Below are 25,157 nucleotides of genomic sequence, written 5' to 3'. Positions count from 1 at the left end.
TTCTCTGTTGTCAGTTTTATCTGCACATAACCTGGGACCCCAGAAACTAAGTGACTCGTAAGTCATAAATTAAAAAAAGTTAGGAAGGTCTTTTTCCACTGTAACTTAATTTTTAATGAAATTGATTTATTTAAATCATGTTAGGTAAAATTTAGCTGGCTAGTCCTATGGGTGTCCATAGATGCATTCTGTTTGCTCATGCCGGCAAGGTTTTGACTTTTCAAGTTGCTATGTTTCTTAGGAAGAACTTTGTCTGAAGGCTGTTTTTTGTTTGTTTGTTTTTGTTTGTTTGTTTGGTTTTGTTTTTCCTTTTCTTAGTTAGTAGACAGTACAAAAAGTCCATCCGTATGTTTGTACAGTGTATGCATTTACTATACCTCTGTCCGGCTCTGTCAGTTAGCAATAAAATAATTACAAAGGCTATATTTTTCTCTCTGGTGAATAAATTTATTTCTGCCTGTGGTATACATTGTGTTTTGTCATATCTATGATCCTTAACATTTTTTGTAGGACGTTTAAGTAATGTCCCACCCTGAATGCTTCCTTTCCTGCTGCTAGGGGAAGAGGAAGGAGTTGACAGTTTACACACAAGGCCTCCTTAGTCCCTAGAGAAGTCATATCCTGCTTGGTCTGGCTTTTTTGCAAGCACAGACTCCTGATTTATATTAAGATACTTCTCATTGTTATTACTACGCCAAAGAAACCGTTATTTATTTGAATACATAATAGGTGTGTAAGGCTGTAGTTGTTAGAAACACATAACTGCAGGGTGATTTCTCAGGGAAGCTTGGTTTGTTTTTTTTGAAAATATGTGTCAAGGAAGGCTTGAAAATCACTTTGATGATACTGTTGTTTTTTTTTTTTTTTTTTTTTTTGTTCTTTTTTTTTTTTAAACCTTGGATAGCCATTGTTATAAAGCTATAATAGTCATTACTACTATGTGCCACTGCCTGATAGCATTGTAATGTATTTAGCTTTGAAACCCTGTAAAAATAGACTGTATTAGATTTAAATGTTAGGATTTTCTGTTTCAGTAGTGTTATTTGCAAGTCTTGACTGCAGTAGTTAAGCTCAATTTGACTCAATTTTTTAGGACTGTTAGGTCTCTTAGGTTTAGAAGTTTTGTTCAGAAGGTTTTTGCTGAATCACATGAATCTGAAGCAGTTATTTAGTGGTACATAAATACTCTGTTTATGCTTTTAAAGCAGTTAAAGTGCTACAGACGATGTGGGTTCTGCCCTTGAGATGGAGCAAGATGTATGAGGGTAACCTGAAAATCATTTTAAATAAGGGTTAAAAATATTTTCTAAGCTTTGATGAAATCATTGTGCAGTCTTTTCTATCTTCTGAAGTACAACATTGCACTCAGAAATTCAGAAATCCAAAACTGCCATCTCCGGAGTTCAAAACATACAATGGGAATGAAACATTACTATCTTTAGGCTTGATGTGGGAGGCATTCTTTGAATATTTGCATCTTAATTTCAAAGATGTTGAATACCTTAAAGATAAACAGATTTCTATGCCCAGCACTTTTGAGATCTGTAGGTGAAAAGAAAGTTGCTCTTCATATGGATATTAAGTGATACTGTCAGTAAAATAGGCCAAAAAAGAAAAGATATTACTGAATTCAAAAGGATTTTGAAGTTGTTCTGATTTTTTTCAGCATATCGGAACAATTTTCTCAATAAAAACCATGACAAGGCATGTGAAGTGAGTGATAGTATAACGGTGTGAGAATAATTACTGCTTCATTACTTCATTATTATGAAGCCCTTTCTTAAAAGGGAGAAAAAAAAAGTTTACAGAATAAAAGTTTCTCATCATATTTGGTTGTCATCTTTAAAATACAGTTTCTCTGCATCTAGAGCCTGGACCTTATGTCCGAGCTGACTTTGAGATCTCTAGCAGAGAAGTAAGTATACAATATTTTGGAAGAGCTATGTACTTCACTATGCAAAGTATCAGCTCCATCTAACCCATTTCCAGATGTCTGCTGCCACCATTTGCTGATGGTGGCATCACAAGATCCTTCAGTCTTCCTCACGTTATCTCTGTAGGGAAAGTTCACATAGCTTTCCCAGTTCTGATTTTTAATTCATTATCCTGTGAGAAAAGCCCCAAATAAATAAATGGGTAAACAAGTAAACCAGCCTGGCAATTTCATGTAGTTCTCTCTCAGTTTCAGTTAGACCTGTATTTCCATGGATCACCATCCCTGGTCATGGCAGTCCTGCTGCCCTTTGCAGGGGTGCCAGCCGTGGGCTTTCTGGTGCAGCTTCACTTGGCTTCCTTTTCTTTGCCAGCAGCTGTTTAAACTCTAAAAAAATGCATACCATTTTGGAGCTCCTCCACCACTCCTCTGGCACGAGCTGGAGTTAGCAGGCTCAGAAAGGTGGTGATGTGTCCTCTGGAGAAGATGGTGGTTTAAAAATGCCATTGCTAACTAATTACCTTTCTTAACTTGGGATGACCTCTAGTCCTTTTTGCTGACTTTACAACATATTATTAGCAAAACCACTCAGAAATTAAGCGTTTCTGTACCTTCATGTTTTAATGGGATATCTGTTGACTTTTGAGTGAAGAAAAAATCGGTAGTTAGATAATGGGGTAGCAATGGGGACGTTTGTGTGAAACTTAGATAAATAATCGTTTTGTGTAGGTATGACTGATAAAGAAAAATTGTGCCAAAATATTCTCTGTATTTACGGTTTACACTAATGTAAAGACAATATGCTGGTATCATAAACCACAGATGTAGAGACTGCTTTGTAAGAACTTCTGAACTGTTAGATGTATGGCAAGTGATTAATGACAAGCTTTCTGAAGATGTGAAAAAACGTGCTTGAGTAGACACATTCATGCAGAAAGTTAGAGCATATAATATTTTGAGTGCTGTGAACACAAATACTAAGCAGTTTAGGAAAAAAAATCATTTATATTCTTAAGGTTAATTTAGCATTAATTACTTGAGGAGGTATGCTGTTTTGTGTGTGTGTGTGTGGAATTAACAGGTGCTGAAATGTAGCAGTTCACTTACATTTAATTCGTGGAGAGAGTAAAAGACATGAGAGGTTCTAGACACGTGCATGCTTTTATTTTGCTGGGAGTGATTTATTGATCTTTTGTATTCACACTGCAGTTGTCTGAAGGTGATCTAGTCTGAAAGGCTCTAGTTTAGGTAGGGTCATCAAGAGCAAAATCTGCTCAAAACTGACTGGTAGTGTTGGCCCCTGCCCATCTTCTCTTTCTACTTAGTGGAAGGATTCTCCCCAGTAATGTAAACTTGTTTCATCGTTCAAGGCACTATTGAGGTATGGTAGAATTGTTGCAGCCAAAGGCTGCTAGTTTTGGCTCAGAATAACAGCTGTACTTTTTGGGCAGGTAGGCAAATTGGAAATGAAGATTTTATTTATCTTGTCCTTTGAGTATTTTACATTAACATCACTAACACAATATTTCTCTGGAATGTGTAGCAAAGGAATTTAATCAATACAGATTAAATGACACATTTTTGTTGTTTTAAACATGGTGTGGAGACTTGTGTGATTTCTCTTTAAAAAATAAGATCCTGTAATTAAATCTTTAGACTCAACAGGCACTGTGTCATGTTGGCTTATTGCCGTGTCTTAATTTCCTTGGAAGACTAAAAGCCAAGTGTCTCAGCTACTGGTGAAATGTTAAGATCCCAGCATGAGACACACTCTAAAATGTCTTAGTGTGATTATGAAATGGCCCTATTTTATAACATAAGTACAATAAAAGAATGCATGTATTGTAACACCATGAAAAGGATGTGGAAAATTAAAACGATGTAAGCTAGACTCTTAATTATTTTGTTTTCTAGATTTTAGGTGCTGTTTGAAATTAAAACAAACTAAATGACATGTAAAGTAATTCTGAATCAGTGTTTAGATACAGAAGAAGTCATAAAATAACTAGGAGAAGCTATATCAAAAAGTTGACGTCTCTTTATTCATTTTCTTTTTTTCTTCTTGAGTGCTGCTGCTTTGTATGTCCCAGACAGTGTACCACTAGAGACACTTTTCTTCTCCATTCTTTTTTCCAGTAAGAGTTAAATTAAAAAATTTGATTATTTTTTTTTGTATCATTAAATCTCAGAAACTAAACTAAATCAGAAGACATAAAAGGTTGTAGTGGATCAAAAAATTGAGAAGAACTTGAAGAATGCAGGGAAACATCCAATTTATTGAAGAGAAAAGACAAAGAAATAAGAACTGAATAAACAAAAGCAGAAAAAGTAGATTTTGCAAGTGGTGTCTTGAAAATCGTGAAGGGGAAAACAAGGAAAGGAAAAGGTGTAGTTGTACTATTGATCCTACCCAAGAGATCATGTTACATGACATGACATGCAATATGGCATGGGGTCCTTATCCTGGAAGCATGTCACCTTCACAAATAGTTGTCCTGAAGCAGTCAAAAAAAAACAAAAACTGTGAATAGCTACATGATGACATATTTTGTGTGTCTGTGATCAAACTGTAAAGGAAAGTCTATTCCACTGCAGAGGTTTAAGGACTGATCCTGTAAGAATTTAAACACATGGGAGACTTTATTGCATTTTATTCATCTCGGAAGGAATTTGCTTACAATTTTGCAGACACACACCTTAAATTGTTTAATCTGATTTTAAAAACTTGAATACAAATGCAGTAAGAATGAGTTAAAGTAACTGTGGTCCAAAATATGTTGCACAGTTTAACTATATGGAATACTTGATGATTTTGAGCTAAGTGTTAATATAATCTCTTTAACCTAAATGAATATTTACATTCTGCTCAATTAAAAAGTTAGTTGCATATTTTAAAGCTGAATAATAATGAATGTTAAGGACACAACAGGAATGATCACTGGACCTCCATAAATTTGGCACTTCAGGTATTTTATTTGTCAGACTTCTGGTATTTCCCCAACTGAGAAATCCCTCAGCTTAAAGAACATCTGACGTGTACAAAATAAACCAAACAATAAAAGCTCAGATGTGCATTTCTGTTAAGCAGGCCTAAAGTCAAAGTAATAAAACAAGTGAATAGGGTAACTCGTAAGCAATCGCATGGAAAACACTCCTTACAAGGAGCTGGTTCATAGCTAGGAATATTCTCCCAGAGGAAGTGATGTGAACATCATTGCTGTGGAGTCACTGGCGAGCAGAGCAGGCAACGCACTCAGGAGCACATTATGAGGCCGTGTAATGGTGTTGCATTAGAGCAGCTGACCCGGTATTCCTTCTCCATCCAGAAGCTGTACGTAGTTTTAATCATACAGCAGGCTGTGCTCCTGGTTACTTGCATATCGTCGTTCTTTATATTAATGTGCTTCTCCTTTATTCAGGAAGTGTCTAATGGCATTTGGGGGAGGGGAAACTCATTAGCTTCCTTCCTGAGCAATATAATTTTTATTTCCTGTTGTAACAGTGGCCTCAGCCAAAACCAACAATGTAAAAGTAGGGGGGAAGGGTTGCCTGTGCAAAGCATTTTCCTGTCTGAAGCGATGTTGGTTACAGGAAAATTTTGAGACAAACAAGCAGTTTTACTGTGGCCTTTTAGCACAATACTCAGAGGGAGCTTTATGCCCCTCATCACAATTTTTTCCCCCCTTTAATTAGGAGGACTTGGGGTGAATCGGAACTGTACTGAGCAGTCCGTTTGCCTTTTCCTTCCTCTCCAATACCGTCTGAGAAGGCTTCGCCACCATCCACTCCCCTGGGCTGGCCTCCGTAGGCAGCCATCACGCACGAGCCTCCATCCAGCCTCCGGCTGCAGCACCCCAGCTCCAGCAGCTCCACTGCCTCCTGCCCCTATCTGAGTCCATCCACTGTGGCCACGGGTGACAAGGCCCCGAGTGATGGGCAGGACCTTGGGGTCAGGGCTTCAGACAGGCCCCTAGCCGGCACACATCCTCTTCAGGGTGTGCTGAGGCACAAGGTGAATCTGGAAATGTGGAGCAGCCTACCCCATGTGGCTTGTAATTTTGTCTCGGCACTATGTCATGGCAAAAACACTTTCTATTTCAGATTATAAAGCCCTTCTTTTTCTGAAAATAACCTGTATGCTTGGAGTGTGTGACAAATATTGCAGGAAACAGGCAGCGGTAGTGTTGAGGATGGCTGAGGATGAGAGGTTTTTAAAAATGGTTACACTGAGTCAAGTAATAAAATGCAAACTGTTTTTTTTATGGTGCCTTATCAAGTGAATGTATATCATTGTCATGCTAAAATTGCGTTCTGTTCTGTGCAAAAAGGAGGATTTTAAAAAATAATTGGAAGGCTGTATAGGTTCATTGCTGTGGCTGATAAAAATTGTGGCCATGCTACCTCAGCCTAAGAAGTGAACCATTTTGTCCAAGGCTCATCTTGTATATATTTAAACCCAGATTTTTGTCACCTCTTCACCCAATTACTACTATATTTGAGCTTCTTTTCACTCTGGAAATTTCAAGTTTTGTGGTTTTGTTGTCTGTCTATAGCTAGGCATTCACTGACTTGAAACTGTTGTGTTAAATGTGAATTTTGCAATGTTAAGTTAATTAGGCAGTAGTGTGCAGTGTGCCACAAGCACAGGTCAGTACATGACTAACACCAAGCTGGGGCCACAAAGAGAAAAGAATGAAACTTCTGGTTGTCTTTCTGCTATACAAACCTGGCACTTTTCCTCTTGAATTTTGAGGTTGGTGATGGTGAGATTTTAATTAGGTGGCAGAACCAATATACCGGAGTAGGAATTACATATTCCTGACACTTGAAACTTCACTATCTCATATCTTAAAATTGCTTGATTATCGATTCTTTTCTTTGTCCAGCTCAACTGTTCTGACAGTTTTTGTTGCCCATTCATATTTATGATGTCATCCTTATTCATAGTTGAGTGCTGATATGAAACTGCCAATAGCACAATGGAAATAAGAATGCTAGTAATAAGACAATATTTGTACTTACAAGCTGTGCTACATTTTCCTCCTGTTCTATTCAGTATGGGTAGTTTTGATAGTGAAGGCGATGTTATGTTGTCCTTTTTTTTTTTTTTAAAAAAAAAAGTAGTGAATTGTGTAGTTAGGAATTAAGGAAAACAGCCTTTATTGCTTTAATTTTGGTTAGCAAAATATGAATAACAAGAGTAATCACAGAGCATGAGAAAACAGACTCTGAAAAGTCACTAGAGTCTTACTGCAGACCCAACTGCTCGCAGCGTGAGTTCCCGAACTAACTTCATGGAAGAATCATACATTGGTGCCTTGTGTCACTGGGGAGACCTCTTCAAGAGGACAACTAAGCATGGTAGTTTTTCATTTTTCATGGGCTAAGGGGAGTGAAGGAGTTCTGGCATGCAGGGTGGCAGATTTATCTTTGCTAAAATAATTTGTGAAAGAACTGACAAAAAGAAATCCCAGAAATCTTTGTCTTTTACCTTCCGTCCCCTCTTGCTGCGTACATATGGATATATTAAACAGTTAAATTAAGTTCTTCTGTGGGACTTTATTATCCCCTGTTACCTGACACGGCTCTGTTTCATCAGCTTTGGTACCAGACATGAATATCCCCCCGTGGGAGCCGAGTGGTGCCAGGGGAGACCCCTGCCCACAGAGGTTTGTGAGCAAAGAGCCCATCTCCCTGGGCAGCAGGAAGCCTGGAGCTGTCTCCAGGGATTTTAAGGTTTAGGGCTGGGAGCAAAGAAGTGATAGGATAAATGAGCTTTAAAGTTCTGTGTCTTGGCTGTGGCTCAGAGGAAATCCCAATAAAAGTTGCATTTCCCTCGTTCTGTTAACAAAATACCGCTCGGATGTAAACCTGATATCTAGCCACTCAGCTGCTGTCTTCTACAAGTGGGTCTTATTTTGTTGAGCTTCCCCAGTTTAAGATTCAAAGAAGAATGTCAGCTCTCCAGTACTTTATTGATGTGAATCTTATCAGCATTATATAGCGAGAGCTGTATAATTTCCCATCAAAAGCCTGTATCACCACTGCCAGCTTCCCCAGCATAATACAGGCTATTTACCTGATAGTAGGGGGCACAGCGAGAGTGCTGGTTTGCTTTAGCAATTTGCAGCTTGTATTATGTCCCTGTAGCACAGCACTTTGGGACCAGCCAGCTCTCTATAATTAACCAACCCGGCTGGTAAATTGTTAGGTTTGCTATATCAGAATGAGGAAAAATGGTATAGGAGGATATGCTGTAGTCAGGAGGATGGGAGGGAAAATAATGCCTCTGAATGTCATCGTTCGGGTGGTTTAGGATGGGGAGCAGGCTTCAGTTTCATGTGGTGTTTTTGTTGTTGTTGTTGAGGAGAGGGGCAGGCAGGGTGCCTGCATTTTAGGGTGAGGTACGTGGCTGCCCCAGAAGAGGCCTGGTCCTGCAGCAGTGAGCCCTCTGAGCGGGGGAGGAAGGCCCACAGGTGGGCCGTGTGTGATGGACGCTGTCGCTGTTGTCATTGTGGACACTGCATGGCTCTTTTGACGGTGTCATGAAATGGGAGGTCAAGGCAGCATGTGGGCAACGAGCTGCTCTCCTCTGCTTTAGATCACTTTCTTCAAGGAGCAGAGAACTGGACCTGTCTGTACAATCCTTCCTTCAGGCTTCTCTCTGTTGGGTGAGAGGACGAAGCCAGCATCTCATACGGAGTGAAAGACAGACTGTTCCAACCAGTAACCACATTTATCACTAGTCATTCAGATTAGCTGAGCTGCTGTCCTGAAGCAGAGCTGACCGTGACAGCTAGGTTTGTATCCACGCCCTTCCTTAGGGAGCTCAGGAGGAACTCGCTCACTTTTGTTTTGGATCATTGTGGTGGTGGGGAGAAAAGGCCACACCAATGCTCGTGTGGATGTCACTTAAAAATATTAATAAACCAAGCAATAACAAACCAAACACCACTTCCACCCCATGAAAAAGGGTGGAGACAACACCCTTGGAGGTCCTTAAGAGAGATGTGGAGGTGGCACTTAGGGACAAGGTTTAGTGGTGGATTTCTAATGTTAGGTGATGGTTGGACTTGATGATTTTATGGGTCTTTTCCAATCTAAATGATTGCAGTCTGAATGATTCTGTGATTCTAATAGTCTACATAAAGAGTAATCTATATGATGATCTAAAAATCCGCATAAAAATTAATTTTTTTTTAAAGTACATTTCAGAGCTTTAGTAGCTAGTAACCTTAAAAGACTCTAGTGCTTGTTGTCCCAGCTATGGATTTTCAGTCACCATAGGGTGTAAAATAATTGGTTCCCCGAGGAGAAGTAACCTGGTTGAACCCCTTGGGCTTCAGAGGCTCAGCAGTGTGGCCAGGGCACCCAGCGTGCTCACGTGCAGCTGAAGTCAGGGCTGCAGCCCCTTATTCCTGGCTCAGGTTTGCTGGGCACTGACAGCTCGTTTTCTCACGTTAGCACCATACTCATTTCCCAAAGACAGGAGAGGTTTTGGTCCTGTTTATTTTTAGCAACTCATTTGTGTTTAAGAACAGTGTAATTTTGCCTGGCTTTTTTGGTAGGGCAGTAGAAGAATGACCAGGATGCAAACCACTGGGGGGATGAACCTGCTGAGAATACAAATTGCTTGTGATGCTGAGCCATTTTTACATTGTGCGTGTAGTAGGATGAGGCTTTTTGGAGGACAGTAGATAAAAATGGATTGACGATGTTATTTTTCTTTGCTAATTTGAGTTCCAAATGCTACTTAGTGGGTTTCAATTTCAGAAGGGTTTTTTTTTCCAGTCTTGTTTGTTTGTTTGTTGGTTGGTTTTTAATATCCTAAATATAAAAATGTCTCAGACATGCATCAGACTTGTTCCAGATGGAAAGTGTTTGAGTTGCAGACCAAATATTTCAGATACTAAAGCTTTCATTCAGAAGAACATCTACAGCCTTGCAGAGCCACTGAGGAGTGAGCCCCCTCTCCCTCTGTTGTCCTTTGAGCACAGGTCTGATACTTATTTCTCAAATTCTGGTACTCCATGGGGTAGGTAGCATGTTGGACTCCTGTGACTGTTAAACTGTTATTTGAGATAATTATTTAAGCAAGCAACTTTCAGCATAAAAATATTAAATGTTCATAGGCACAGTACTTAATTCTGCTTTAACATTCAGGCGTGTTAAAACTCAGTGCTCAAAAAGTTACATTTATCCAAAGATAGACTTTCACATAACATGATATATATCAGATATTTTATAGGCTATCTTTGAATAAGTTGTAACTTTTTCATATTTTTCTTAAAATTCACAAGGCTTTTTTCAGACTTGCATACTGAAAATTAACCATTCTATCTGTGCTTGAAAACCCAAGTTACAGACAGGTGTCTCAAAAATCTTACCTAGTGGACTCTTTTAAATGTTGCACACCATACATTGCATGCCAGTGCTTCAGTTCCATAAAAATGCTTGAATACATAGAGCATTTTCAGAAAGGTGAACTTCAGTCTCAGTAGGGCTGCTCTCCCTGCACGTCCTCATTAGTTGCTGGTAAAAGATCCACTCCTCCAGAGGATGACTCAGAGCAGCTTTCTTGTTGTGCTGGTTGCAGAGGGAGCCTCGCTGGGCTAGTTAGCCTTGCATGGCAGGGAAATACTTGTAACATCCTTAATCAGTGTTACATGTAAATTGAGATATTCCAACATATATCTTTAATTTTCAGATCCCTTTTATTGTCCTGAAAATGTTGGCCTTGTGCGGACATTTCTGCTTTTGAAATTAACTTCAGGAAGTTTACAAAACTGTCTTACCCAAGAAAAACAGCAGAATCTCTGTAAAACAGAAATCATATTGCATGGTTTTTGTTTGTTTTTTAATTCCAGACTCACAGTGTCTTAAAATTACTGTTCTTGTCATGGAATTAGAGCATTTATTCTTAAGCATTGAAGAAATACCAGTGATTCACAAAGTCACAAAATTCAGGCTAGAGACTGAAGAAAAAGTATGTACTGTGTTACATACCACTAACTCTATCAACAGTGGAGCTGGTGTTCAAAAAAACCCCAAGTGGCTTCTTTAGTATGTTCAGTCTGTGAAATTTTTCCGTCAAAATATCTGTAAAGTTCGTGCACTTTCATATTTTAGAACAAAGTAATAACATTTACAACATGGTCTTGAAAAAGACAGTGAGCTGTTGAAAAAGACTGTCTGTGGGTAGTACTTTAGTAATGGTTGTTGAAGAGTAGTTTCATGGCATGAAGGCCCAGACGAGAACACCTGAATATACTATTTCTAGAGCAAAGTAGTGCTCAAGAAATGACATAAACAGTAGTTTCTTCATGATGTAAACTCTGCAGTTCATCTTCTTCTGAAGTAGCAGCTTGTTTTCACTCTTCATGCTTTCCTTTGCGCCTAGCTATGTATAGAGGCAAAAGTCCAGTTTTGGATAGACAGGGAATTATTGAATTTGTTGTTTTTCTGCTGAAGTTGGCGCTTACTTCCAGGACTGCTGAATCACTTGCAGGTGACCTAAGAATAACCCCAGACCTGTCTACTTTGCATTGCTTATTCAAAAGCCAGTCTTTCAATGTACTTTAACACATAGTAGCTCATAGCATGCTTGTTCGTTTGTGTTTCATTACTTGCAGAAAAGAGACAGGCAGAGAAACTTTAGTCATTATTAACGATTATATTCTTAAAATGGGAAAGCACTGGTGGGGAGGGGCAGTGGCATGAGGACAGGAATACAAAAGTACGGCAATCCTAAAATCATTGTAAAACTAAATGGATTTAAGAATTGCATTAATTAAGCGATTTAAAGACACTGTGCCAAACATCTTAATTACTAGAGAAAGGTAGGGTGTAAAACAGGCCTGCCACACTAGCTTAACTAGCACAATTGCTCCAACTGTGAATTTTCTGTAGAGCATCAACAGAGAATACAATGGAGCAAGCTTGAAGCAGGAAGTTAAAAATTTAGCAGTGCTAAGCCAAGTTTTGTGTAGTATGTCATGGCTTAAGCACAGGGATAGTTAGTTTGGGTATTACTCAAATAGAAGGACTAACCCTGGTATTTCTGAAAGTTAGCTTTCGGTACCCATTGTTGATGTTGGAGAGGATGCCATTTGACTGGTCAACATCTAAAATTATTTGTAATAATGGCATTGGGAGCTTGCCATGATGAATTGTGTATTCTGAAGATGTGCAGCAACATTTCTCTCCTCTGGAGTCATATCATCATGACCCCAAAACTCACTGACAAAATACTGAGAAAAGACGATGATGCAGTTTCACATTTCAACAACTTCAAACGTGACAGTAACGCTCCAATTGTGTACAGCGGATGGATTCAGTGGAGCCCATGCAGTGCAAAGCAAAGCAGTGGCATGTCCAGAGATTCGCAGCTAAGCCAGCAGATGGGAGCAGGCTTGGTCTGCAGGGAGCATACAGAAGGGCTGCAAGCATCACCTCTGGAAAGGAGCACTTTCACTGAAAGGCCACTGCATCCCGGCTCCGAGCTGCAGCAGCAGAGCATCACTTCCTTGCGTGCCTTCAGCCCATCCGTAATGCAGCGGCCTGTGATGGCTGCAATAGTCATGCTGCCTTTTATCCAGTGTCACCTCAATAGTGTGGTCTGGTGTTTGTTTTTGTGCCTGGGTAGGCATCTCTTGGGATTAAGCTGAGATACATGCCCTTACTTGAGCAGAAAATTGTCTGAAAATGGTAATTGAAATGTTACTATCATTGATTTGTATCTACATAAATAAAGAGGCAAGTACCCAACTTTTAACTTTAGTTCTGTTAACTTTTGAAAAAGGGTAGTCAAAAACATGATAGTCCTTATTCTATTCCAATATTTAAAACACACATTATTATTTAAAAAAAATAAACATTCTGTTGAGACCTACATGTAGGATTGATTTTAGTAACTTCCAGTGAATAATATTGTTATTTTATTAGTTTAAAATACCTTTTCTTCATAACCGTAATTTAGAGATTTTTTTGCCTGGAAATTGTGTTACATATAACCCAAGAAGATGTAGCTAAGGGGCAGGATTGACATGTTGTCTTTGGACAAGAGTTTGGAACCTTTTTTTACATTGGTAGCAAATATTTCTGTAAAAATCCTTTCTGTTAACTTGTATACTTCCAAATGAATAGTTTTCAGTTCTGTAATAGAATTTCAGTATCTTAACTAAGGAGAGTGGAAACACCAGATTTGACACAGGTATATTGTAAAACATACTATAATCCCGCTTAAGATATAGGGAAGCCTTGCTCACAGTGAGGTTTCGTGGGCAGGTAGGGTTACCCTGTGGGGAGAGAAAAAATATCTTTTAGACAGATGGGTGTGCCCCCATCTGAGTAGGTCTGCTGAAGTAAACTGAGACAAACACAATACTTTCTTTTTTTTCCCCCAAAAAAAGATAATATGTGATTTTTTAGAATTTTGACAACCATTATTTAACTTGGTTATTAATAGAAATTAATAGAATTATTGCTGTAGTACATTATGTGTTCTTTATCATCATAACTGAGTGAATAGAAGTGCAGTTCCAGAGTCTGAATCAAACTGTGAGGAGCTGCAATTCCAAAAAGAAAAAAAAAAAAGAGAGGAGTTATGAGGAGTGGCATTATGACCCTTACGGTTACACTTTTTAAGCTACTACTGTCATGGGAATACCTTCCTATCAGAGAACAGAAATTAAGCATTTTAGACAAAAATGTGTCAGTGAAACTACATCAAGAATTATTTTGATCCTGTGATTCACATCTTTCAAATAAGTTGCTTCTATCAATCATCTGTCTTTCCAGAAAAAAAAAAAAAAAAAGTGATTCTTACCATTCCCTAAATTCATGAACTTGAAAAAGTAGTATTAAATACTTATCCTTTGTCCTCCAGGTAAAACAAAACTAAACAAAACAAAACATTTTCTAAGTGTTCTCCTAAAGAAGACTACAGATTTGCATCAAAAATACTTGGTAAAATATAATAAAGATAGTAACTTTTAAGTAGGTAATAAGTAGTTCGATTTTTGGTGTATTATTCATATCCATGCTTTCCTGAGACAGCAGCCAGAATGCCCTGCTTGCAAAAAAAACATTGGGAAAAGGAGGATATGAGAGAGTGACAAAAATAGAAAGTTGGCTTTTGGATTATTTTGCTGCTCATATTACTCTTTTGATGCATCAGGGGCTGGTCACAGCTAAATATGATGGCCCCAGTGTCTTCTGTTCCTGTGTTTATTTACAGTTCTCTTAATTGGCATTGCTGGATGTGATGACTTAAGCCATACTGATTTGGGAAGACATTTGACTTCCATATGCACTTGCTTGTATGTTCATCTCAGAGCTACCAACTGACTAGCAGAGTCTTATTTACGCCTAGTAGCATTGGGGGTTTTCAGCATGGGCTTCGAGGAGATTTCTACCAAAAATGAAACATCTTCTGCTTTCTCTGCCAATGGTATGCCTGAAACCTTGTACCAGCAGCCGTTGTTGTGTCCCTGTGTTGTCCTTCTCGTCAGCCTGTGCACAGTCTGGTGGTGTTTGTGTGCAGCTTGAGGTCAAGCCGTGAAGCTGGGGGTGCAGAGCTGCTGCCCTGTGCTCGCTGGGGTTCCCTCGCCAAGGATCATCACCGCAGCAGCTGGGGAGTCCTGGTGTGTCTCTGGGGTTCACACTGGTCCATGTGGTCACAGCAGCAACGTGTAAAATAGGTGGCAGGTCACGTTTCGAAGTAGCAGCATCAGTCTTAAAAGAAGTTTGTGTTCACTGTTGGTGTGTGTAAATTACCTCTGTGTTAATATCACATGGGTGGAACAAAACTAACCTGACATGCTGAATGCTTCTGCTGCTATTTTGATGGAACTGGTTGTATCAATAATCTCCATGACAGAATATTTGTGTGTTTGTGTCTGGTCACTGTGTATTTTGGTTGCATATATGCAGGTATGAGAAAATCAGATTAATATCCTTATAATTTATCTCAATTCATTTAGGTTAGAAAGCTGAGTGGTTTTAAAATAAAACAATAATCATTTTATTTGTAACAGTACCAAAATGGTCCTTAACATCAGGTTAAGTGTCACTTCTATCTACATTTGAGTACTTAATCTTGAGGAGTAAATTATGTCTTTCTCATGTTAAGGTTTACATGAAATGTAAAACGATACTGCATATATAATGCAGCTAGTTCTCTGGATTTGTCTGCAATAGATTTCTTATGAAAATATCACTCTTGATGCAAACTCTGAATTCCAGACAAACCGATTTAAGTATTACCATTTCTGAAGATCTTGCCAAAATTCCCATGTCCTAACTTCTCTCTGAAGCAGGATCCAGAGAGAGGAAATAAAGCTTTAATATGTCTGGCATTACTTGCAATAGTTCATAGTACATCAGCAGTCTTTTCTGAGTCTCATTCAAAATCAGATAGGAAATTTTGAAATAATCAAAGGAAAGCTTTCAGGCTTATCATTAAAGTGATTAGAGTTTCAGCAAATGAATTTGAAAAGTAGCAGTTCCCATGCTCTATTTTCAGCAAATGCTGCTTAGACTCTAGAGTCGTGAGAGATACTGAGATTCGCCAGTATTTTACCAGATTTTACCTTTTCATAGTGATGATGCTAATTGACTTTCATGTGTGTAACCCTTCCTGCCTTCACTTCTACATTCAGTGGAGTGTCACAACCACTGTGCATGAAGCTGTACAGCAAAAACCCATGCTCTAGGTAGGCACTGCAGTGCCCCTCCAGAGAACGCCTGCCTTTACCCTAATATTAGGGGTAAGACTGCACATGGAGGGAGGTATCAGCAGGTGGTTGTTGCCAGCAATGTGCAGAGGAATCTCAACCCCAGGGGGACAGCAGAGCATCCTCAGTAACATTTCATTCACGTGTGCTATGTGACAGGAGGTGCGGTGGAGGGTGGGACAGCACCATTGTGCCCGTGTGCGCAAATGGATGAACGAAACGTCTTTAAAAGTGAAAATTTCCTCGTTAATTGTTTCAGGCTTCTTCTTTATATTAGTGAGTGAGCCAGGTTAGGATTTTAATGGATAAAGTCTTTTCTTTGTGAAATACTTTGATCAAAAACAGAATTCTTTTGTGAGCTTCTGCCACAAACCCCTTCTGGGAGCCTCAGCAAATGACCTCTGCATTACAAATTGCTCTCTGAGTTTTTATATGTAATAAGTGACATCTTTTAATTTTATTTATTTATTTTTGTGATTTCTTTGTTGGTAAACACAATCCTAAACCATTACAAGCTACTTATCAGACACTAGTTTTAACTTTCTTAATGTAATAATCTAGCCTTGCGTTCTCCAGGGTTGTAGGAATAACACAGTGAATGTCCACAATAATTTTCATTCAAGTATTTTAATTATTTTAATTAATAATTCTAAAGAGATGCCATAAATTCAGTATACTGGATGCAAAAGAGAATAAACTATTCTATTTTTAAGGAGGAGAACTATCGTAGAAAAATATTAGACCATTTAAATTTTCCTATTTCATCTTTTTATGAAACGTGGAGAAAGCAAACTGCAAATATTTACAGTGTCAAACTAATGGAAGTATAAATGATGAGCAACTTGTAATGCATGCAAAAGGAAGCCATGGTTTGCTGTGGGACTGTGGAAGAAGAACTGAATAATTCATTAGGATAGAATAAATAAGAATATCTCAGTGCAGCTGTTGCAGGTTTGTTTATTGATCTACCTGGCATAAGGTCCTAAAATGTTCATCACATAGTGTAAGCTAGAAAATGTAATATAGCTAAAGCAGTGAACATGCTTCATTTCTGGTTTTGGGACTTAATTGTGCATCAGGGAAAAAAATCCCAAAGAGACAACGTGAAAACAAAAACAAACCCCAGTATTATGTAATGAAAAACAGAAATTGTAATCTCTCTAACACCAAAAACAGGACTACTACGGGATGCTTATAACTGTAAAATTCTTACAAATAATAAACAGTACTGTAAATGTCAGTAAAACTGCCCTGGTGTTATGACCACTCAAACATTGCCTCATTTTGTCCTCCCTTCTACTAAGAAATATATTGGAGAGATGGTTTTACACAGGTGTCTGTAAACTACACAGGATAATCAAGTCTCAGACAGTTCAGGCCAGTTAAGACCAATGCTTCGAATACCTCCCTGAAACATCATGGTCCACAACCAAAAAATGGCCAATATTAGTAAAGTAAATTAAATTAATCATTAGCAACTAGCATGAAACAAAGAGCTGGCTCTCTTCTGCTTTAGACCTTTTTCTCCAGGAACCATTAGAACTGAGATTAATTAAGTAAATCACTCTGGGTCGCTTTTGTTATTGCCTCCACACAACCTTGTTTTTCTCGTCCCTCCATCATCACAAATAATTGCCTTTTGCCAGCCTCTGTTATATCACGACGTGGTAGCACTGTTCAGATCCTCTGGCCACCCAGTGAGCAGCTCTCCAGAATGGGCCTTCAGAGGCTGCAGAAGATCTCCAGACTCATTCCTGTGCTTCATCAGGCTCCTTTCTACTTCTCTTCACTAGAAAAGTTGTACAAAAATCACTCCTCCTAAAAAAAGTGTTAATTTGGGACTTATGCTCGGGAATCAGCAGCATCTCAGGACGTAGTATCTTCATTTACATCTGTAAATGTGTGAGGAAGACTTAGGTGCATTTCATTGCTACACCTGTAGCTCAGCAGACGAGGAGTTGCTCCATGCCTGTTGTACCACGGCTGGAGAGCTGTGTGCTGCTCCCCCAGCTTCACCGAGGAATGAGTCTGGATTCCTCTGGTCTCATGGCTACGTCACATTAAAAAAATAGAAATCAAATTATATTAAAAAATAACTACTGAGACAACCTGAAAGATGTTATCTTCAGGCATATTTTAGGAAAAGCCTTGTTAGAAGGTTTAATGGCTGACAAAAACCCTAACGATTACAATGTTAATTGTTTTCTCCCCCCCTGGTTTTCGAAAATCATTATTTCATTTTTTTGCTTCTTTAACTATTAAGGAATGCAAGGAGGGATGGTATTATAACAAGGTTCATCATTATTTGTGCCTTTTTAATGGGCTACTACTACTTCTTAGTGAAAGACTGCAGTGCAGGCTATTTCAGACATTTTAAGATGCTCAGGCTTTTAACATCATTGATTTTCTCCATCAGTGATGCTACTGTTGTCATTCTTCATCTAGAAACGTGGAAGTAAGATCTGCCATACTTCAATCAAACTGTTTCTGCACCTATTCAAGATTTTACTTGACATTGTTACCTCCTGCGTAGGTCGAACAAGTCAATTTTTGATTAGGAAACAGAACAAACCAAAGCAAACCAATGCAAATAGAGCTTTCTCTTCTGTTTTGGGGCGTTGATTCTGTGCATTCAGGCCACCTGCATACTTTTCCTTCTGTCTGGGATGCCAGAGAGTGCAACAGACCCAAGAGCAGTAGTGGAGGTGCTGCAGGGAGTAGTGTGATTTTCCGTGCACATAAGCAGCACCTTGCTCCAGTCCTACAAACATCAGATGGTGCCCAAAGGAGGGCAATTGCTAGCGGATAGCCTTCTTCATTTGCTGAAGCTTTATCGGCTGGTTTGGTTGGTTTATGGCAGCCTCTGACAAAAAGGTGTGCTCCAAATGTCTTTGCTACCTCCAGCTCACCTGGCCGACTTTCTCCATCAGTCATATATTATTTCAGCACGAGTCCTGCAGACAATGTAAGACCCTCTATCACAGGGTTTTCTGGTCCATCAAACTAGGCTTCAGTCATCTCCAAAGTCTTTGCATTTTACTGATGAGTCCTAGACTTTTGTTTGAGAAGAACATGCAGCTTAGATGCTAGATGTGTTATTGGTAGTTGTTAAAGCATCAGTTCCAAAGTGCAGCTTAAGCCACTGAAATATCTGTGGTAATTAACTGAATATTTCCTTTCTGCTTGGTTTAAAAAGGTCAGCCCGCCTTTGTGCCAGTTTTCAGATCTTTCCAGCATTATTCTTTAATTTCCTAGACAGTGTGCCAAACACCTGGAAATGCAGTCAGTTTCCAGATCTGCATCTTTTGGATATCAAGCGCGAGCGTACAGCAGAGAGATAAGTTAATAAACATAAGTCATTCATGTTCTGTAGGGCAGATATCGGCAGGCCATTAGTAAACTGCGAGCGGCTCTCATTGCACTGTGCGCGCATGAGTACTTTCACAAAAGATTGTAAGCCTTTATAGGTGATTCAGACTTACGCCATAACAGAAACGTATTGCAGGAAGGAAGACTGCTAGAAATTAAAAGTAATTGAGGTTCCAATACATGACAACAATAACAGTTTGGCTTCCCTTTTTTGTGACGATCTCCTGCTTGTAAATTGCCAGAGGCAACATTCTTTACTTGCTTATTCCAACTGAAGGATTTGCAAAGGTAACTAATTTCATCCTCTGCTTCACTTCTTAGAAACACATTTTTTTCTTTTCCCTTCCAAAAATGTAACCTGAATTCTTCTAATTTGTCATGGTGGTTATTTTGGGGGTTGGTAAAATCACGAACATTTCCAGCAGAATTGTGAACATTCCTTCCTTCTTGTACTGAACAGAATCCTGTTTTGAAGCTTGATATAATTCTGAAAGAGTATTACAGGCTGCTGAAATTATCTTTAAAGTGCTTGGAAATTGCTTATAAATTGCATAGAATAGTTTCTTTATGCTACATATATATCTTTGTGCATGCATGAAGATGTTAAGACACATGATACAAGAAAAAGTGTGCAAGTTACATTTACATTCATATATATGTGGATAAATTCAGATTAAATATTTCTTAAAATCTAGTCAAGGCCTATCTAATCAATACATATATGTATATATCTGTGCAATTCTAGCATCCCTCCACTCAACATAGACCTGCCATATTAACAAATTATTATGCTTGTATAAAAGAAGACTAGGCACTAAACAATTTTACTTTACCTTCAGATGAAGCAATGGCATTATTGCATATCCAGAGACATACTTTCTGCATTTTGGTTACAGCAGATTTTGGGGCTTTTTTTCTTTCTTTCCTTTTTTTTTTTATTTTTATTTTTTTGGTTTAATGCCTACCATGCAATGACAAAGGTTTATTTTCCCTTTGTTCTTTTCAGAGTGCTGCAGCAGCTCCCAGTCCAGTGCTAGGAAACATTCCCCCAGGAGATGGCATGCCAGTAGGTCCTGTACCACCGGGTTTTTTTCAGGTATTCAGAACAATTATGATTACAGGATTTTTAGGGTAGAAAACCCTCAGTAATACTGTTTAAAAGTCTGTAGAAAAGGTCCTGTTTATAAAATACGTCTCACTATATGGTGCATTACTTGAGAGTTATTTTTTAACAAAAGTGAATAGGTGGAAAGGAAGGGCTTTCTTTGACTGACAATTGTTCCATTTCTGAAATAGTACAGCACAGCTGATTTCAGAATTTCCAGGATAAGAAATGGTAGTAATGTATGAGTAGAGACTGAAAATGCTTGAATATAATTTTATGACAATTTCTTATGATAAAGTATTATAATTTCAGTGGAACTTAAGAACGTTATTGGTCATGTCTAGCTCAGTGGTGTCAAGCCAAGGATTAGACTGTGCGTTGTCTCTAGTAAGTTTTGTCATAAGTGAATTGAAATAACCAGTTAGCACTTGGGACACTAACAGTGTGGAATTTGATGATGGACAAAGTGGCAGCTTGCTGGAAGGCCAACCTAAAAACTGTAATCTGAGGCTGGACCACTCCTGTGAGTGAGCTTGCATCTCCACCTCACCAAAGCTCTGTTGCTTCTCTTCTCTCTGTCAGACTGTGGCTGTGCAGTAGTAGCAACAAACGCAGCTCTCCCACTCTTAACTAACTGAAGAACAGAGTTTTGCACTTTACTGACTTGATCTCACAATGAGGAGGAAACTATTCAAATTTCCAGGATTGTGGTGTGGCAAGAAAATCATGATAGGAATCTTCTGTTCCATAAAAAGCAGGTGTTGAGATCCGGGTAGAGACAAGTGTCTTTTTGTCTTCCTGGAGATATGTAGTCAAAAGCATATTTCATATAGGGGGGGAAAAAAGAAGAAAAAAAAAAAAAAAGGAGATAAATGTTTTACTTCACAGCTCTAGATATACTTCACAGCCCTATATTCTTTTAACCAAATGGTAACTATACAAAATTAGTAGGGTATCAGCAGTCTTTACTTTGTGTTTTTGGCCTGTTCATGAGTGGCAACACTATTTGTACGGTGTTCCTTTTCCATAGTGACAGGGAAAAAAATGCTGTATGTGATACAGATACCTACCTAAAGAGATCCTAAATCTGGCATGAGCATGTTATTCCCTTGATCAACGCAAAAAATGAGGTGTGATTTTTAGTGCATGAATGAGAAGATACGTGTATGTGAAGTATAAAATATCTTACTGTTGCCAGTGACATACTCCTCAGGAGTTGGCAGAAGTGATTAATTGTTTTATTTGCTTTTCCTGTTTTGAGCAGCTGGTTAGGTAGAGTTTTTTAAACATATATATTTTTTTAATTTTCTTATTGTGCAAATATTTCACTTTTTCTTATTTCAGCTACCCACTCCAGTCATAAAGTCAAAATAAATAAATCTTAATGCTTTTTCTTTTTCGTTTTCTTTTTTTTTTCTTTTTTTGTCTTTTAGGACACTTGGGAAAGGGGCACAGATAGGACAATTATATGAAGAAGAGAGGAGAGAATAATAATTTTAAAGGTTTTGCAGGAGAAGTGTGGGGTTTTGTTTGTTTGTTTCAACCTTTAAACTCATGAAAAGACTTCTATCCATTCTTTAAAGATGTAAGAAAGACAAGGTGATAGAAAGTTAAGGTTAACATGAATAAACTTTGTCAGTATCTGAATTTGGTTGGACATGGCACTAAAGGACATGTTTTAGTGATGGGACTCGGTAGGTCAGGTTAATGATGGGACTTGATGATTTGAAGGTCTTTTCCAACCTATTTTGGTCTTTTTCAACTTAGATAGGTCTTTTTCAACCTATCTGAGGCCCCACTGGCAGCCTTGTCTTTTTCCAAGGCCTGTGTTTGAAAATAAACTGAGGAAAATCCATTTTCAATGTAATAGTTTGTGACATTGAGCAGAGCTGTAGTAACTCAGCAGGACATCTGGAGAACCTTCTGCAAGGCAGGTTCTGAGAGCTGATATGCAGAGTCCAGTTTGGGCTCCTCCAGGCTTCACCATGCACCTCTTGTTGGGTCTGTGCCATCATGTGCCTCTGTAATATGCAATACTTGGAAACAAGTCCCTTGAATGTTAGGGAGGTACTTTCCTTGATTGGATGGCTTAGTTAACAAAACAAGCATTTTTCAAGAGATTATTAGTTTTCACTGTAGTCATCTGCTTATGAATGTATATAATGAAATTGCATGTTAGTAACAAAAACAAGTATAAGTTCGATGGCAGATACACTGATGTGGTTGGGAGCAATCCCAACAAAGGGAGCTAAGCCAAAATGAAGTCAGTTACATAAGAGTGTGCGGAAACGCTGAGGTGTGTGTAAAGCAGATATGTACAGACAGTCCGTGACAAGGTGTTGTGGGGTTGGAGGGTGTGTTGTCGAGAAGCAGCTAGTATCTGGTTGTAATACCTTCCGAGCTGAATCTTACCAATGTCAACTTATATGAGGACAAGAAAATATATTGGCAGACATAGCCGTGTATGTGAAGCTTGAAAAAAATTGAAGAGCACCATCATCTGTTGCTGCAAAAAGCAGGTGAAAAGACAAGCAAGCAAGAGAAAGTAACTGCTCATCCAAACTTACTTCCTTCATAGATGCTTGCATCCTAGTACGTCTTTAACCAGAAAATCAGTTTCTGTATGCTCTTCTGCAATTTCACTGATCCTGGCAGATCACAGGAATAAACCAAATTACAGAAAACATGTTAATGTTAGATCTGTCTTTGAATACTGGCAAACTGCAGCCTCTTTTCTATGAACTTCTCTTTTCTATGGTCTCCTGTAAAGGAGGAACTGAATTTGCACTCAGACCTGCAACTCACTTCTAGACCATGAAAGTGAACAATTTTGGTTTTCTTACGACAGTTGGAAGATTATAGAAACAGTGGGAAATTGGTACTTAACATCAGTATTTAGTTCACTAAGACTGTGCACTACAGAAACATTATAACTATCCAACTTTTTTGCAACCTAAAATTTATCTTGAAGACCATTCTGGGATGACAAAGATGCCTTTCGTTGCTTCTGTGGAAATGTTTGGTTTGGTTTGGGCTAGGCTAAAGCTGTTGACAGCCAGTGCCTGTAATAATCCAGTACAATGGCATGGCACATGCTGGCAGATCGATGTGGGAGCGGTATGATTCTCAAGGAGAATCAGCTAAAATCACTATCCTGCCCTTTGTAAAGTGAAGTTTTTGAGTGCATGTAGGCTACTACTGCTGACATTACTCAGCAGTCTCTGTAATTTTATGCCTGGTCATATGAGGTGGCGTTTTGAAGACAGCAGCTGAATCTGCATTGTACCTCGACGCTTGCATTTTTATATTTCTGTTCAGGCTAGGATTAGAGCTGAGCACTACAGTGCTGAAAACCTTATGGTGATACAGTGGAAGGAAGGTGGTAGAGTTGTGTACAGCTGTTACCATCAACTGTACTTCCTTTTGTTTTAATACAGTGGTTTAAAATGTCAAAAATAAATCTGCAAAGTCAACAGGTTTATGTGATTTAGGATGTGTTTCTATTTCACCTACTGGTGTGCATGCATTTAAATGTAACTTTTAATGTCATGGGTATGCATTTTTTTTGTCTGCAGGGCCTCATCTTCCTTCAGCACTTAGAGTAGCTAATACTCTGGAAATAAACTGGGGTTATACTGTAACTGAATTTCTTCCTGCTTCATGAGCAGCAAGACTGAAAAAGTGGGACTACAGAAGGAACAAGGAAAATAGTGCTGCGGTACAAGATTCTTAAATCCCAAATAGGAGAACCTAAAGAAATTTTAGAGTCAACTTTGTATCAGGCTGAAATAATGGGACTTAGGGTCAAGTGCTATATTCTGTGAGTGGGATGTCTGGAGGGTCAGCACTTCTGATAAGTTGCTTTCGTAAATATGAAGCTTCAGAGAAGGTTAAGGGTTGGGAGTGAGAGTGCTGGACTGGATGTTATGTTAAACTAAGTGTGCGATTCATTTCTCGGGTACCCACATTTTCACTGGGTAACCTAAGATGTGTCATTTCAATTATTATTTTTTTATTTTTTTTCATGTGTCTCCACCTATAAAAAAGGAATATCATAAGGGAAAATCCTTTTAAAAGATTATGAATTGCTTGGGCAATAGAAATCATAAAGCTGTCTTAGGTTCCAGAAGGATAAGATGACTGCATACGTGTCTGAAATTCTCATCAAACTCCAGTGCAAGTCGCAGAAATAGATAATAAATTTGCCAGAGTTGCTCTCTACACCACCACCTGCGGGGAGCTAAGGTGTGAAGAAAGCAGTTAGCTACTACATTAATAAAATCATTCATGACATTTTCTGTGCCATTTTTAAGCACCAAATTTAGTCTTCTTTAAGTTTCTTCTTGTGGCCATCCACAGATATCAATGCGACCTAGTCTTGTCTTCATCCTTTTTTGGAGTCCTGCCTGATACAGAAACAGCAGGATTTCTGGGGGACTGAAATAATATTATAGTAATTATTCACCTTCAGATACAGATACTGGAGAATGCATATAATGTCAGCAAAGTTTTACATGGGTTATCATGTAAGGTGAGGAAATTAATCCACTTGTGATCAAAAAAGATTAGGTCATAGCATTCAGAGATGCTATCACATTTCCAGTTCCTGGTCTGGGGACTACATTTTCCACTATGGTTCTGTGCAGCACAGACGTGTTGTTTTTGGAAGTTGTGTTGGATACAGGCTTAGCACAACCTTTAAAGCATTCAGTGCTAGCCTCGCTCCACTCCTCCTGAGGACAAAGAGATACGAAAAAATGCATGGTTTGTACTTCTGTATCATGGTATGGTATGCATTAAAAAATAATAGCATGAACATTTAGAAGTGTTGTCATGGAAATTTTGAAGTCCTCCTATGCCACATGCGTGTGTACCCATTTGAAGTGTGAGAGCTGCATTCAAGTGCATACCAGTACTCCTCATGCAGTGAAGTGCTGGCCCATTTCCATCTCTCTTCATTGATCGTTAAATCAGCTAAAATATTTGAGATATATTACGTTTGTGTTTTCACAAA

General features: G+C 38.7%; 1 protein-coding gene across 5 annotated transcripts in view; it reads left to right on the top strand.

The window, feature by feature from the left end:
- The window catches only part of SSBP2 (single stranded DNA binding protein 2), a 188,527-nt gene that overhangs the window by 99,082 nt on the left and 64,288 nt on the right, over positions 1-25,157 (top strand). For 4 of the 5 annotated variants that reach the window (XM_068665874.1, XM_068665872.1, XM_068665875.1 and 1 more), the window contains one exon: positions 20,045-20,134. The exons of the other annotated variant lie outside the window; for it this stretch is intronic. In XM_068665874.1, coding sequence (XP_068521975.1) covers positions 20,045-20,134 — 90 coding nt within the window. The remainder of the gene's footprint in view (positions 1-20,044; positions 20,135-25,157) is intronic. 5 annotated transcript variants of the gene reach the window in all.

The sequence above is a fragment of the Anas acuta genome, chromosome Z (genome assembly GCF_963932015.1).
Source record: "Anas acuta chromosome Z, bAnaAcu1.1, whole genome shotgun sequence".
Classification (NCBI taxonomy): domain Eukaryota; kingdom Metazoa; phylum Chordata; class Aves; order Anseriformes; family Anatidae; genus Anas; species Anas acuta.
The sequence above is the reverse complement of the archived record's forward strand: the minus strand, read 5'-3'. Positions and strand labels throughout refer to the sequence as shown.